Source organism: Pipistrellus hanaki (genome assembly GCF_964339955.1).
Source record: "Pipistrellus hanaki genome assembly, chromosome: 6".
NCBI lineage: Eukaryota > Metazoa > Chordata > Mammalia > Chiroptera > Vespertilionidae > Pipistrellus > Pipistrellus hanaki.
In genome coordinates, this window is record NC_140508.1 from 38015467 (window position 1) to 38031237 (window position 15771).

Consider the following 15771-nt stretch of genomic DNA (forward strand, 5'->3'; position numbering starts at 1 on the left):
ATTGATGTTTCTCTCTCATTGATGTTTCTAACTCTCTATCCATCTGCCTTCCTCTCTGTAAAAAAATCAGTAAAATATACTTACCGCATTTTCCGGCGTATAAGACGACCAGGCGTATAAGACGACCCCCCTAATTTTACAGTTAAAACATAGGTTTAGGCCTACATTCGCTGTTTAAGACAACCCCCCACTTCCGAGGCAACACCAGTTTTTTTTTTTTTAATCTGAGCAAAATTACAACTATAGCCGAAACCAGTTTGGCAAGCCTGCTCAGATTGGCCAGAGTCATAGAGGCGGTCTATTAAAAAAAGAACTGGTGTTGCCTCGGAAGTGGGGGGGTAGTCTTATACAGCGAATATAGGCCTAAACCTATGTTTTAACTGTAAAATTAGGGGGTCGTCTTATACGCTGGAAAATACGGTGTGTGTGTGTGTGTGTGTGTGTGTGTGTGTGTGTGTGTATATATATATATATATATATATATATATATATATTTTTTTTTTTTTTTTTAAAGCCCTACAGCCCAGCAGGTGTGGCTCAACAGCTGAGTGTCAATCCAGGAACTGAGAAGCCATGCCCAGAGTATGGACTCCATGCAGGAGGCAGCTGATCGATGATGATGTTCCTCTCTCATAGATGTTTCTATCTCTCTATCTCTCTCCCTTCCTCTCTCTCTAAGAATAATAATAAAAAAAACATTATTTTTTTAAATGCCATACAACTGTATGTCAATTAATAGAGACTAAAGATTTGTATTATGTAATTATATGTAGATTACAAACTCTCATACAGAAGACAGGCAAATAAGCACATTTAACCTACATGATTTCAACCTTATAACACTCCCTTACCAGCAGATTTATAACCTTGCCTTTAAACTAAAAACAGTACTTTTATTTAGGTTCAGGAAACAGAAAAAACTAGCTGTTACGATGATCTAGTTTACATAAAATCATACACACCTTTAGTTTTAAAGATAAGCTTATTCAAAAAAAAAGCTTATTTGATTTTTTTTTTACTGTATACATTGACTTTAGGACTTAACCTACATGTAAAATGCAAACTTATTATAAAGATTTGCCAAATGCCACTACAGTGTTTTGTTTTGTTTTAACTAAGTAGTTACCTGTTCTTTACTAATCTTGACAGCTTTGTTGAGGTCAGCCTTACAATAGAAGTGAACATTATCAATAGGATTTTTGTCTTCCATTCCATAATTCATGTTGATAACCTTAATAAAAGCAAGAAATAAGTGGTCACACATATTTTTTAAATGGTACATTGTCCCACAGGGATTTGGTCTTGAAATCTGGGTGGGTGTGCGATATTTGTGTGTTCAATGTAAGTAGGGTGTAAAGTCAATACCTATTATGTGATGGACACTGTGGCAGGCACTAGAGATAATAATAAAGAAACCTGATATGACCCCAGTCCCCCGCACTACATGGCTTAGACTGACGTTCAACAAATGATTATCAAAGTAATTATATAACTTCATTTGTTATAAGAGTTACCAAGGAGAAACAAATGATGCCAGGAAAGTTTGTAACCAGAGAATGACTGGTGGATAACTAAGAGACAGGAATTACCCAGGCTTGGGTAGGAAAGACAAGAATGCCAGGCAGAAAAGACATAGCTCCAGGGCAGAGACTGAAACTGTCTGCTGGGTTTGGCGATCTTGGTGAGAGTAATTTTAGTATAATAATGGAGGTAGAAAAAGGTTTGCAAGTAAATAAGAAATGAGAAAAACAACAACTCTTTAGAAGCTAAGGCTGTTAGGAGATAGGAGAGGCTTCCACCAAGATGGCAGAGCAGATAAACACTGTCCTCACCTCCTCTCATGACAACTTCAAAATTACAACTATAGCCGAAACCGGTTTGGCTCAGGGGACAGAGCATAGGCCTGCGGACCAAAGGGTCCCGGGTTCAATTCCGGTCAAGGGCATGTACCTTGGTTGTGGGCACATCACCAGTAAGGGTGTGCAGGAGGCAGCTGATCGATGATTCTCTCTCATCGATGTTTCTAACTCTCTATCCCTCTCCCTTCTTCTCTGTAAAAACTCAATAAAACATATTAAAAAAAAAAATACAACTATAGAACCACCGCCATTGGGAACTGCCTGAAGTCTAGCTGAACAGAAGTCCTGTAAGTAAGAATATGTAGAAGAAGCCACATCAAGACTATCTTTTTAAAAAATTAAAAAAATAGCCGAAACCGGTTTGGCTCAGTGGATAGAGCGTCAGCCTGCGGACTGAAAGGTCCCAGGTTCGATTCTGGTTAAGGGCATGTACCTTGGTTGCGGGCATATCCCCAGAAGGGGGTGTGCAAGAGGCAGCTGATCGATGATTCTCTCTCATCGATGTTTCTCTCTATCCCTCTCTTCCTCTCTGTAAAAAATCAATAAAATATATTTTACAAAAATAAAATAAAAAATTTAAAAATAATAATAAAGAAGACACAAAGGAGAGAGAAATAAGGTTTCTAGGAAAGGTAAGGGGAGACTAGAGTGTGATGCTTATTTTCTTAAGATAAAAGTCTGTTTAACTGCTAATGGGAAAGTCAGAAAGAGAGGAGAGAATCAATTTCATAAGGTTCCTCAGAAGTGCTGAAACAAATGGCCCTATGGCTACACTGCCCAATGTGGTAGCCACTAGCCACATATGACTTTTTAGATTTTAAATCATTAATATCAAATATAAAACATTTAGTTCTTCAGTTTCAAATGCTCGGTAGCCATGTGTGGCTAGTGACTACCAAAATGGACAGTAGAGATACAGAAAATTTCTATCATCAAAAGTTCTATTGGCCCTAGCAGGTTTGGCTCAGTGGATAGAGCATTGGACTGTGGACTGAAAGGTCCAGGGTTTGGTTCTGGTCAAGGGCATAGGCCCAGGTTGCAGGTTCAATATTCAGTAGGGGGCATACAGGAGACAGCCGATTAATGATTCTCTCCCATCATCCATCTCTCTCTCCCTCTCCCTCTCCCTCTCCCTCTCCCTCTCCCTCTCTCCCTCTCTCCCTCCCCCTTTCTGGCGGAAGGGTATATATATATTAAAGTTCTAATGGACAGCCCTGGTCTAGATCACAATTAGAATTACTTTTTATAAGAAGAGAAAACATTTCCCATGGGACCAGAGGGAAGGCTGAATACAGCTGCAGATGGAGGCAGGCTTGCTTATATGATGATGTAGGTTGAGGGAGTTCCTAATGGCTTATATTTTACATCTGAAATAAGAGCCACGGTGGGGTTAGTCACTAGGGATAATACAGTTGGAGTTGAGGAGCATGGTTGGAGGTCTTAGAGGAGTGAAGATGATTTGAAAGTCTTTATGGAAACTGGAGAATTGCACTAAGCCTGCCAGAAAGTTCAGGGGGCCGAGCTAAGGTTGGTGACCATGAACTGTCAATTAGATGCAAAGATGGGCAAGGAAGTTGAGGGTAATAGCAGAAAATGACTGAATTAATGGATAACAGAATATGAGTTAGGTAGGAAGATAAATAAAACTAGAAGGTCACTGACAAGCTAGAAGGAGATAATAAACTGGAGGTCCTGATAAGCTAGGAACAAGCATACAAGAAAGGGGTTTGTGGATAGAGAAGGAATGCTGAAATGAGTGATTTTTAGAGGGAGGGTAATTTTGAATGTTGATAAGGTTTAGAATGCCATATGCTGAGAGTGTTGGTTGAGGTGGAGTGGATGAGGTCACTGAGGATGAGGATGAAGAGATCAGAGTTGGTTGGCCATATGGACTATGAAGTCATTAAGGATAATGGCAGGAATCAAAATAGACACGAAGACTTTAAATCATGCCAAAAATCTTCAACAAGAGGACAGTAAGAGGTTTGAGGATGTTAGTCTCAGAGGAAAAGGGATTGTGCATAGATATATATATATCTTCACTCGAGGATATTCTTTTCCATTGATTTTTAGAGAGAGTGGAAAGGAGGGGGAGAGACAGAGAGAGAGAGAAACATTGATGTGAAAGAACCACATTGATTGCTTCCCACACACATCCCGACCAGGGCTGGGGATTGAGCCTGCAACTGAGGTTCATGCTCTGACCAGAATAGAACCTGTAACTCTTCAGTCCATGGGCCAATGCTCTAACCACTGAACAAAGAGCTATTCAGTCAAGAGTCTGATGTTGCTGAGACCGGTTTGGCTCAGTGGATAGAGTGTTGGCCTGCAGACCGAAAGGTTCCAGGTTCGATTCTGGTCAAGGGCATATACATTGGTTGCGGGCACATCCCTGGTGGGGGGTGTGCAGGAGGCAGCTGGTCGATGTATCTCTCTCATCGATGTTTCTGGCTCTCTATCTCTCTCCCTTCCTCTCTGTGAAAAATCAATAAAATATATTATTAAGAAAAAAAGAGAGAGAGAGAGAGAGAGAGAGAGAGAGAGAGAGAGAGAGAGAGAGAGAAGAACCAAGATGGCGGCATAGGTCAGACACCCGAATGCAGCCTACCACAACAAGTTTTAATTTAGAACTGAAAAACAGGGGAAACATCACCCTGAAGTGCCAAACAACTGGCTGAGGGGAGGCTCTACCATCTGGGAAGGAGAGAGAAGGCGCGCTGAACCTCAGGAACTGTGAAGGTACGGAAAACTGCGCGCGCGAAAAGGCGGCCGCCAAGTTCGCTGCCAGCTTGCTTGCGGAGCACGGAGAGGGTGGGCCGAGTTCACTACCAGCTTACTACCTGCATGCAGAGAGGGCAGACAGCTAATGCGAGGCTGGCTTTCTTGTTCAAGAGGAAAACAAAACCACCTTATTGCGCTGATAGATGGCCCCAGACAGGGAGAGGCCAGATGGTCGGGCAGTTGGCAGGGATCTCTCGAAGGTGTGTGAAGCCAGCGGCCATTACTGCGGGACTCAGAAACCAGATCCTTGTAGGGAGGGGCTGAATAAAGCTGCACCACCCGAGACTACGCCCCATCCAATCAGAGCACAGAGGCCCTTCCAGTGCCTCGCTTCCTCGTTCGCTACCAATAGGACTCTCCTAGGGAGGGGCAGACAGGAATCTAAAGCTTGTCTGCGCCTACACCAAAGAGGTGCGCCAACCTGCAACCAATTGTGCAGGATTCAACAAAGCTTGTCTGTGCCACACTGAGACTCCGCCCATCCAAGCGGAATACAGAAACCCTCCTAGCTGAGACACTTCTGATCCTCATAGCCAATTGGCTTGGAGATCAACGCTTCCCAGTGATACCAACAACAAGCAAGGCTTAACAACAAGACTGCACACACAGCACACAAAGGGCTACACCAAGACTGTCCACCTCAGGTAACAGGGAGGCTAACCCACTGAACCATATAGGACACCTTAGCACACAAAGCCACCCTACCAACTCAGGGAAGCTGTGAAAATGCCAAGACAAGGAAATAGATCACAAACAAAAGAAATGGAGGAAAAGAAGCAACTAGATATAGAGTTCAAAACCACGCTTATAAGGTTTTTCAAGAATTTCCTAGAAAAGGTCAATAAGACCTATGAGGATATGAAAAGGGATCAGCAGGAACTAATAAGGGATCAACAAGAACTAATAAGGGATCAACAAGAAATAAAGAATACATTGTCTGAAATAAAAAATATTATACAGAGTCCTAAAAACAAAATGGAAGATCGCAAGAATCAAGTCAAAGACTTGGAACACAAAGAGCCAGAGGACACTCCTCCCCAGAAGCAAGAAGACAAGAGAATCCAGAAAGTTAAAGATAGTGTAAGAAACCTCTGGGACAACTTCAAGTGAACCAACATCAGAATTATGGGGGTCCCAGAAGATGAGAGAGAGCAAGATATCGAAAACATACTGAAAGAAATAGTGACAGAAAACTTCCCTCACCTGGTGAAAGAATTAGACTTACAAGTCCAGGAAGCGCACAGAACCCCAAACAAAAGGAATCCAAAGAAGACCACACCAAGACACATCATAATTAAAATTCCAAGAGCAAAAGACAAAAAGAGAATGTTAAAAGCAGCAAGAGCAAAGCAGGTAGTTACCTATAAAGGAGCACCCATATGATTGTCAGCTGATTTCTCAACAGAAACCATGCAGGCCAGACGGGAATGGCAAGAAATATTCAAGGTGATGAATAGCAAGAACCTACAGCCAAAAATAATCTACCCACCAAAGCTATCACTCAGAATCAAAGGCCAGATAAAGAGCTTCACTAATAAAAAAAAAGCTAAAGGAGTTCATCACCGCCAAACCAGAATTATATAAATTGCTGAAGGTTCTTTCAGAAGAGAAAGTAAATAAAGATAAAAACTATGAACAACAAATACCTAACTATCAACAAGTGAATCTAAAAACCAAGGGAATTTAAAAAAAATCTGATGAATAATATTAATTGGTGAATATGATAGAATCAGAAGTATGGAAGGGGAGTGGACTGACGATTCTCGGGGAAAAGGGGAGAGGGGGGTGTGGGAAGAGACTGAACATAAACTGTGCACCTATGGATGAGGACAATGGGGAGTGGGGAAAGAGCAGAGGGTGGGGTGGGAACCTGGTGGAGGGGAGCAATGGGGGGGGGGGGATGAGGAACATTTGTAATAATATGAACAATAAAGATTTATTAAAAAAAAAAAAAAAGAGTCTGATGTTAACCCTGATGTTGGGTGTGGCTCAGATGATTGAAACCTGGGTATGTGCCCTGACCAGGAGTTGCCAGTTCGACTCCTGGTCAGGGCACATACCCAGGTTGCAGATTCAGTCCCTGGTGTCGGGGTGTGTGTGGGAGGCAACGGATTGATGTTTCACTCTCACATCGATGTTCTCTCCCCCCACTTCCTTACTCTCTCTAGAAATCAATGGGAAAATTAATCTCAGGCAAGGATTAACAACAAAACAAACACTGGCCATGTGTATGTCATCTCTTATGCATGGTCTCTTTAGGATCATGCATTCATTAGATTACACTTTGAGAGAAAAAAACAGATGGGAGATCAGGGAGTGACTAGGAATAGTGCACTGTGTTGAGGGTGATAGTTTTCCCACTAATGCACTGAAGGCAAGGGCAGACGTGTGAGGGTCAGGAAAAACATTCTGGATAGTAGAAGTCTGTCAGAGTCTCAGGAAGTCAGGATGTGAGATCCCTTTATTCTGGTGGAACCTCATCTAATGAAACAGGAAACTGCAGCCTGATCTGCAAATCTGAGGCACTTCAACATGCAACCAACTGAACAGAGAGTGGGTCCAAGGGCAATTCACTCATATCCATTGGCAAAGAATGGTTATGGAGAGAGCGCCCTTCATTCAAAGACGTGTCAACAAGAAAATAACAAACGAGAGCCTTATGAAAAAAATACATAGGGAAGAGAGTTCCGAGATTTCAAAGGAGCAAAACTCTGAAAAGGATTTCCTATGAGAAATAGAAGAAAATACAAGTAGCCATTTGGCATTTTCATTAGGATACAAGAAGACACTACAGCTTCTATGAAAATAGGAATAAAAACATCTTACTCTTTTCCTTTGTGTGTATAGACAATTTTTAAAATTAATTAGCATGTACTACTTTCATGACCAAGAAAACATTAAAAAATCAATATATTACAATGTTCTACTAATCACCTGAAAATTATTACATTAACAATACTGACAACAGCCCTAGCTGGTTTGGCTCAGGGGATAGAGTGTTGGCCTGCAAACCGAAAGGTTGGGGGCTTGATTCCGGTCAAGGGCATGTACCTCTGTTGCAGGTTCAATCCCTGGCCCAGGTCAGAGTGCGTGCTGGAGACAACCAATTGATATGTCTCTCTCACATTGATGTTTCTCTCTTTCTCTATCTCTCCCTCTCCCACTTTCTCTAAAAATCAATGGAAAAGTATCCTCAGGTGAGGATTAACAAAATATATATATATATAATTAAAAAAAAAAAAAGTTGTATCTTAAAAAAAAAGAAAAGAAAAAGAAAAAAGAATGCCCAGTTTACTTACTATACAGCACCTCAACTTTTAAAACGGCTATAGAATTTACTACAAATTTGGGTCCTTCCATATTTTATGTGGAACAATGCTAAATCTATGCTCAAGGTTGGCTTAATCAACTGCTCCAATGGTGGGCCCAGAGGAGGCACCATTACAAGAAAAGACCCCACCACCAGGGATCCCCCAGGCATTCCTCCTGGCAGGCCTCCTGCACTCTGGTACAAGTTGGTAATGATGGTGTTGCAGGCTTTTTCCAATTCTTTCTGCTGAAGTTCAGATTCTTCTATTTCTGCGGTCTGGTTCTTAACAAGCCATTTGATGATTTCATCGCACTTGTCAAGAATCTTCTGTTTGTCCTCACCATTGATCTTGCCTTGAAATATTTAATCTTCAACAGTTATTTTGTTGTTGAATGAATAGGATTCAAGTGAATTCTTGGAAGACACCTTGTCCTGCTGCTTCTCATCTTCAGCTTTGTATTTCTCAGCTTCCTGGACCATTCACTCAATGTCTTCCTTGCTCAGACAACCCTTGTCGTTAGTGGTGGTAATCTCATTCTCTTTTCCTACACTATTATCCATAGCAGAGACACTGAGGATGCCAATTGCATCGATATCAAAAGTAGCCCAACTCGTTTGACTCAGTGCTTGAATGTCAATCTATGAACCAGGAGGTCATAGTTTGATTCCTGATCAGGGCACATGCCCTGGTTACAGGCTCCATCTCTATCTAAATGGGTGACTCCAGTTGTAGATCTGATCTCAAAGATTCCATCTTCAATTGTGAGAACTGACACATTAAGAGTGCCACCTCTCAATTTAAAGATCAGCATGTTTCTTTCAGCTCCAACCTTTCTGTCTAAGCTAAGCCATAAGCAAGGAGGCAGCCAATGAATAATTTTTCTCTCATCATTGAAGTTTCTATCTCTCTCTCCCTCTCTCTTCCTCCCTGAAATCAATTTAAAAGATGTACTTTTAAAAAATATATCAAAAGTAACTTCAATCTGAGTAACACAATAAGGTGCAGGAGGTATGTCAATGAGTTCAAACTTGCTAAGCAAGTTGCTATCCTTGATCATGGCACACTCACCTTCATAAACCTGAATGAGCACACCAGGCTGGTTGTCAGAGTAGACAAGGAAGGTCTGTGTTTGCTTGGTAGGAATGGTAGTATTGTGTTTGATGAGGTCATGACTCCACTAGCAGTCTCAATGCCAAGGGAAAGAGGAGTGACACCCAACAGCAGTAAATCTTGAACATGTTCAGATTGTCTTCAGAGAGGATGGCTGCCTGGATAGTTACACCAAGGCACCAGACTCATCGGGGTTGATACTCTTATTCAACTCTTTTCTACTGAAGAAGTCCTATAGGAGTTTCTGAATCTTGGGAATATGGGTAGAATCATCCACCAGGACAATATCATAAATCTGGGACTAGTCAAGCTTGGCATCCTAAAGGGCTTTCTCTACAGGGTCTAGGGTGCAGTGAAGAAGGTCAGCGTTCAAGTGTTCAAATTGGACATGGGTGATAGAGATATAAAAGTTGATTCCTTCATAAAGCGAATCAATCTCAATACTGGCCTGGGTGCTGGAAGAGAGTGTATGCTTAGCACATTCCCAAGCAGGATGAAGGCTACAGAAAGCCCCTTGTTTTCACTGTTATCCTTCTTATGCTTGCACTTGAACTCTGCAATAAAGTGGTTAACCATTCAGTTGTCAAGTCTTCTCCACCTAAGTGCGTGTCCCCAGCTGTAGATTTGACCTCAAAAATTCCAAAGATTAATTGTGAGAACTGACACATCGAAAGTGCCACATTCCAATTTAAAGATCAGCATGCTTCTTTCAGCTCCAACCTTTCTGTCTAAGCTACAAACAATAGCAGTGGCAGTTGTCTCGTTGATGATTCTAAGTACATTGAGACCAGCAATAGTTCCAGCATCGCTGGTAGCCTGACTCAGAGAGTAAATGAAGTAAGCATGTACTGTAACAACAGCATTGGTAACAGTCTTCATCTTCTGGACAGAAAGTTTTTGTCTCTCTCATGTATTCTATTTGGACCTTGGGCCTACCAGCATCATTCTCCACCATGAAGGGCCAATGTTTCATATCAGATTGGACAACAGCATCATCAAATCTATATCCAATCAAGGGCTTAACATCACAAACTGTGTTGGTAGGATTCACTGCAACTCAATTTTTGCAGCATCACTAATCGTTTGGTGTCAATAAAGGTGACAAAACTTGGGGTGGTTCGTTTCTTTGATCATTGGTAGTAATTTCCAATTTTCCGTGCTGGAAGACACCCCTACAAGAGTAGGTGGTGCCAAGATCAATGCCAACTGCAGGTCCCTTAGACATGGTTGCTTGAGTGTATGCATGACCTGATCAGAACAGCTCCCCCTGCGTTTAATGGGGAGAGGAGGATCTATATTCTTATAAAAAATTCTTTACTTAGCATATTATCAGGTGAACTACTTACATCCACTATAAAATCTTCAGCCTTCAGTTCAACGTCGAGGGTAATTACATCAGGTTTGGCATTGGCAATATCTTGTGGAAACTTTTCAACAATTTCCTAGAAAAGATAAGACATTCCATGTTAGAACTCCAGTTCTTCACATTTAAGTCTTGTGCCATGAAGAGTTTCTCTCTTTGAAAATGGCATTTTAGCACCATGTGACCAGTGCCTAGTGAATTGGACAGCACAATTCTATATTTTCCCTCTTTTACTCACAATTTTCCCATCTCTTCCTGAACCAACAGAAAACAGTATATTACAAAACAGTGCTGTGTAAGGGCCCTTTATGTCTAATTATCTACTAATTTGGATCATGCAGGAAACATTAGAAATATGCTTATACCATCCTTTAATCAAATCATGGTAATTTTTATAACAGGATTTTCACACACACAAAAAAAATCTGGCATTAACTTATTAGAAAAACCAGAGGCACCCAAGGAAGTATTAAAAGCAAGGTGTGGTTATCAGTATGGTTCGTGTTATTCATTTTTTGGTGAAAAGTAAAATCTTCAACACGCAGGAGAGGAAAATAAATATATAAACTAAAAAAGATAGGCACATGCCATTAGGGAGAAACTGTGAAAGAAGTTAAGTAGTAGCAGGTCCTTAGAGTTTCAGTGAAGCTCATGGAGATTCCTTATTTTGAGGGTCCCTTTCACTTCCAGGATGACAGAGTAAATTAGTCTTGGCTTTTAATCCTGCCTCACTACCTGTGTTTCCATAGGCAAGTTATTTAATCTCTTCCCAAGCCTCAATTTCTTCATCTATAGGACAGACCTAAGAATACTGTATTGATGTAAATGAGATTAAATGAGAATAAATGTAAAGAGCTTAAGAACAGAATCATCGTATGTGACAGGTAAATGGTTTTCCTCATGGAAGACAGAGGACCTTTCACTAATGGGAAGAGGCTTGACAACTCAACTTACCTTTATAATTTTCCCGTCTTCTGTCTGAGTCTGACCCACATACTTGTATAGATTACGGCGTTCAATTTTTTCTAAAATCTCTCGTGCAGCAGCCAAATTAGGATCAGAAGAGTGTAAAATCTCCAGGAAAATGTTATCTGCCAATTTGAAAAATTGTTACATTAAAATGGAAAAAAACAAAACAAAAAAACCAAGATTTATAGTAGTACATCTACACAATGGAATATTATACTGTGGTAAAAAAGGAATTCTTACCATTTGCAACAGCATGGAAGGAACTGGAGAGCATTATTCTTTTTTTTTTTTTTTAATATATTTTATTGATATTTTTACAGAGAGGAGGAAGAGAGAGAGAGAGCTAGAAACGTCGATGAGAGAGAACATCGACCAGCTGCCTCTTGCACACCCCCTACCGGGGATGTGCCCGCAACCAATGTACATGCCCTTGACCGGAATCAAACCTGGGACCTTTCAGTCCGCAGACCGACGCTCTACCACTGAGCCAAACTGGCTTCGGCTGGAGAGCATTATTCTAAGTGAAATAAGATTTATAAAGACTCATATCTTATTGTACCTCTGAAGTGATTTCGAGGAGTTTACAAATGTAGGCACACTATGATTATAACAATGTGAAAACATCTTTTTAAATATTTTTATTGATTTCAGAGAGAAAAGGAAAGGAAGAGAAATATCAATGATGAGAATCATTGATCACTGCCTCCTGCATGCCCCCTACTGGGGATCAAGCCTGCAACCTGGGCATGTGCCCCCATCAGGAATCAAACCTTGACCTCCTAGTTCATAGGCCAATGCTCATCCACTGAGCCACATGGTTCAGGGGAAAAATATTTTTAAGATTTAAATGAGGAAAGAAACCAAGATGGCGGCATAGGTAGACACCTATACTGCTGCCTCACACAACAATTTCAAAACTTCAACTAGAAGACAGAGCAGACATTGTCCAGAACCACTGGAAAGCTGGCTGAGTGGAAATTCTACAACTAGAAGGAGAGAGAAAAGGATACTGTGATTCGGAGGAGCTGTGGAGGACAGAGGTGCGGAGACCCACACGCAAGGAAAGGGCGGGTGGCTAAATACTAGGCTGGCTTACTCATGGCATGCAGCAAGCTCTTAGCTAGCTTTCTGCTTCGGGAGGGAAACAAAATCTCTCGACTGCATTGAACTTCAGTTCTGGGTGAACTGGATACCCAGACTCATTTGGGGAGAAACTAGACTGTATGGCCGTGGGCGAAACTCGAGGGCAGCCTTCTCTCAGAGGTGCAGCCATTGCCATGGGAAACTGAGACACAGGGGCTTCTTAGGGTGGGGATGACAGAAAACAAAGGCTGTCTGAGACTCCACCCCATTCCAAGCTGAGTACAGAAGCTCTCCCAGTGTAGACAGAGCTGATCCTCACAGCCAATTGGCCTGGAAGTCAACTCCCCCCAGTGAAACTAACAACAATCTAGGCTTAACTACAACAAGACTGCACACACAGCCCACAAAGGGGTGCACCAAGAGTGTCCACCTCAGGTAACTGGGGAGGCTGAGCCACTGGGCCCTGCTAAGTCACCTAGCACACAAAGCCACTCCATCAACTCAGGAAGCAGCTAAAATGCGGAGACAAAGAGGCAGGTCACAAATGAAGGAAATGGAGGAAAACAAACAACTAGATGTAGAGTTCAGGGCCATGGTTATAGGTTTTTCAAGAATTTCCGAGAAAAGGCCAATAAACTTAACGAGACCCTCAAGGATATGAAAAAGTATCAACTAGAAATTAAGTGTACACTAACTGAAATAAAAAATACACAGAGTAAAAGCAGACTAGAGGATCGCAAGAATCAAGTCAAAGATTTGAAATATGAAAAAGCAAAAACACTCAACTGAAAAAGCAAAAAGAAAAAAGAATCCAAAAATATGAAGACAGTGTGAGGAGCCTCTGGGACAACTTCAAGCATACCAACATCAGAATTATGGGGGTGCCAGAAGAAGAGAGAACAAGATACTGAAAAACTGTTTGAAAAAAATAGTGACTGAAAACTTTCCCCACCTGGTAAAAGAAATAGACTTACAAGTCCAGTAAGCACACAGAACCCCAAACAAAAGGAATCCAAAGAGGACCACACCAAGACACATCATAATTAAAATGCCAAGAGCAAAAGGCAAAGAGAGAATATTAACAGCAGCAAGAGAAAAACAGTTACCTACAAGGGAGTACCCATACAATTGTCAGCTGATTTCTCAATAGAAACTATGCAGGCCAGAAGGGAGTGGCAAGAAATATTCAAAGTGATGAATAACAAGAACCTACAACCAATATTACTCTACTCAGCAAAGCTATCATTTAGAATTGAAGGTCAGATTAAGAGCTTCACAGATAAGAAAAAGCTAAATAAAATGCATCACCGCCAAACCAATATTATATGAAACTAGAGGCCCAGTGCATGAAATTCATGCTCAGGAATGTGTCCCTCAGCCTTGCCTGAACCCTCTCCAATCTGGGACCCCTTGAGGGATGTTCAACTGCCCATTTAGGCCTGAGTGGGTTGGGCCTAAACGGACGATCAGACATCCTTCTCACAATCCAGGACTGCTGGCTCCCAAATGCTCGCCTGCCTGCCTTTCTGATTCCCCTAACCTCTTCTGCCTGCTAATCTGATCACCCTCTAACCACTACCCTGCCAGCCTGATTGATGCCTAACTACTAACTTGCCAGCCTGTTTGCCCCTAACTGCCCTCCCCTGCAGGCCTGGTCACCCCTAACTGCCATCCCCTGCAGGCCTGGTCCCCACTCCCCCCAACTGCCCTTCCCTGCAGGCCTGGTCACCCCCAAATTCCCTCCTCTGCAGGCCTGATCACCCCTAACTGCACTCCCCTGCAGGCTTGATTGCCCCAAACTGCCTTTCCTTGCAGGCCTGGTCCCTCCCAACACTCCTCCCCTGCTGGCCATCTTGTGGTGGCCATTTTTTTTTAAAATATATATTTTATTTTTTACAGAGAGGAAGGGAGAGGAATAGAGTTAAAAACATCGATGAGAGAAAAACATCGATCAGCTGCCTCCTGCACACTCCCCACTGGGGATGTGCCCACAACCAAGGTACATGCCCTTGACCGGAATCAAACCTGGGACCCTTCAGTCCCCAAGCCGACGCTCTATCCACTGAGCCAAACCGGTTTCGACTTCATTATAGTTTTTGAGCACTGAAAATTCTAGTCAGGGATGAGGAACTTACAGCCAAGCCTTATAAGGTCTGGCCAGAGGTAAGGAATGTCCATCAGACTTTATAAGGCCACCAGAGGTGAGGACCGTCTCTAGAATATCCGGCCGGGAGGCCGTATAAGGCTTGTGAAATCATTTGGTCTAGTCCTGCCAAGGCTAAAGGTGAGTTAAATGACCAAACGTAGCAAGCTAATTTTTTAAATTCTTTAAAAAAATATGTATTTTATTGCTTTATTACAGAGAGGGAGAGGGATAGTTAGAAACATCTATCAGAGAGAAACATCCATCAGCTGACTCCTGCACACCCCCTACTGGGGCTGTGCTCACAACCAAGGTACATGCCCTTGACTGGAATTGAACCTGGGACCCTTCAGTCCGCAGACCAATACTCTATCCACTGAGCCAAATCGGTTTTGGTGTGATGGCCATCTTGTGTCCACATGGGGGCAGGCATCTTGTGTTGGAGTTATGGTCAATTTGCATATTAATCTTTTATTAAATAGGATAGAAGTCTGGTGAACAGGTGGGGGCTGGATGGTTTGCTCTGAAGGGTGTCCCAGATCAGGATGGGGGTTCTCTTGGGGTGTGGGGCAGCCAGGGCGAGGGACCTATGGTGGTTTGCAAGCTGGCCTTGCCCCACTGCGACCCAAGTGGAGGCCCTGGTATCTGGGATTTATTTACCTTCTATAATTGAAACTTTGTAGTCTTAAGCGAAAGCCTGGTCTGGCCAGGGTGTGGGGAAACTTGGCTTCCTCCAATGCGGGGGGCCACCCTAGCCTCCTGCTCTTTCCAGCTCCGTGGCTGCTGCCATTTCTGTTGGGCTTTATTTATCTTCTATAATTGAAACTTTGTAGCCTGGAGTGGATGTATTGGCTGGCCAGGATGTGCAGAAAGCTTTGCTTCCTCCATCATTGGGGAAACCCAAGCCTCCAACCTGTTCGCTCAGTGACCGCAGCCATCTTGGTTGGGGTTAATTTGCATACTCACTCCTGATTGGCTGGTGGGCATGGCATGTGGGTATAGTGGAGTGATGATTAATTTGCACATTACTCTTTCATTAGATAGGGTACTGAAGGGTATTCTTTAAGAAAAGGAAGAAGAAGAAAAAGGTAAAGACAAAAATTATGAACAACCAAGTGACAATAACTACATATCTATCAACAAGTGAACCTA

General features: G+C 42.3%; 1 protein-coding gene and 1 pseudogene across 2 annotated transcripts in view; both read right to left on the minus strand.

Annotated features, from left to right (window-relative positions):
* Window positions 1-15771, minus strand: part of SAMHD1 (SAM and HD domain containing deoxynucleoside triphosphate triphosphohydrolase 1) — a 60767-nt gene that overhangs the window by 7509 nt on the left and 37487 nt on the right. The window contains exons 12-14 of the mRNA XM_084888649.1: window positions 11379-11515; window positions 10408-10503; window positions 1127-1231 (exon numbers count right to left, since the gene is read on the minus strand). Of these exons, the coding sequence (XP_084744775.1) occupies window positions 1127-1231; window positions 10408-10503; window positions 11379-11515 (338 nt within the window). The remainder of the gene's footprint in view (window positions 1-1126; window positions 1232-10407; window positions 10504-11378; window positions 11516-15771) is intronic.
* On the minus strand, window positions 6605-10399 carry LOC311624952 (heat shock cognate 71 kDa protein-like; annotated as a pseudogene). The gene has a single exon. The product of its transcript is annotated as a heat shock cognate 71 kDa protein-like (transcript).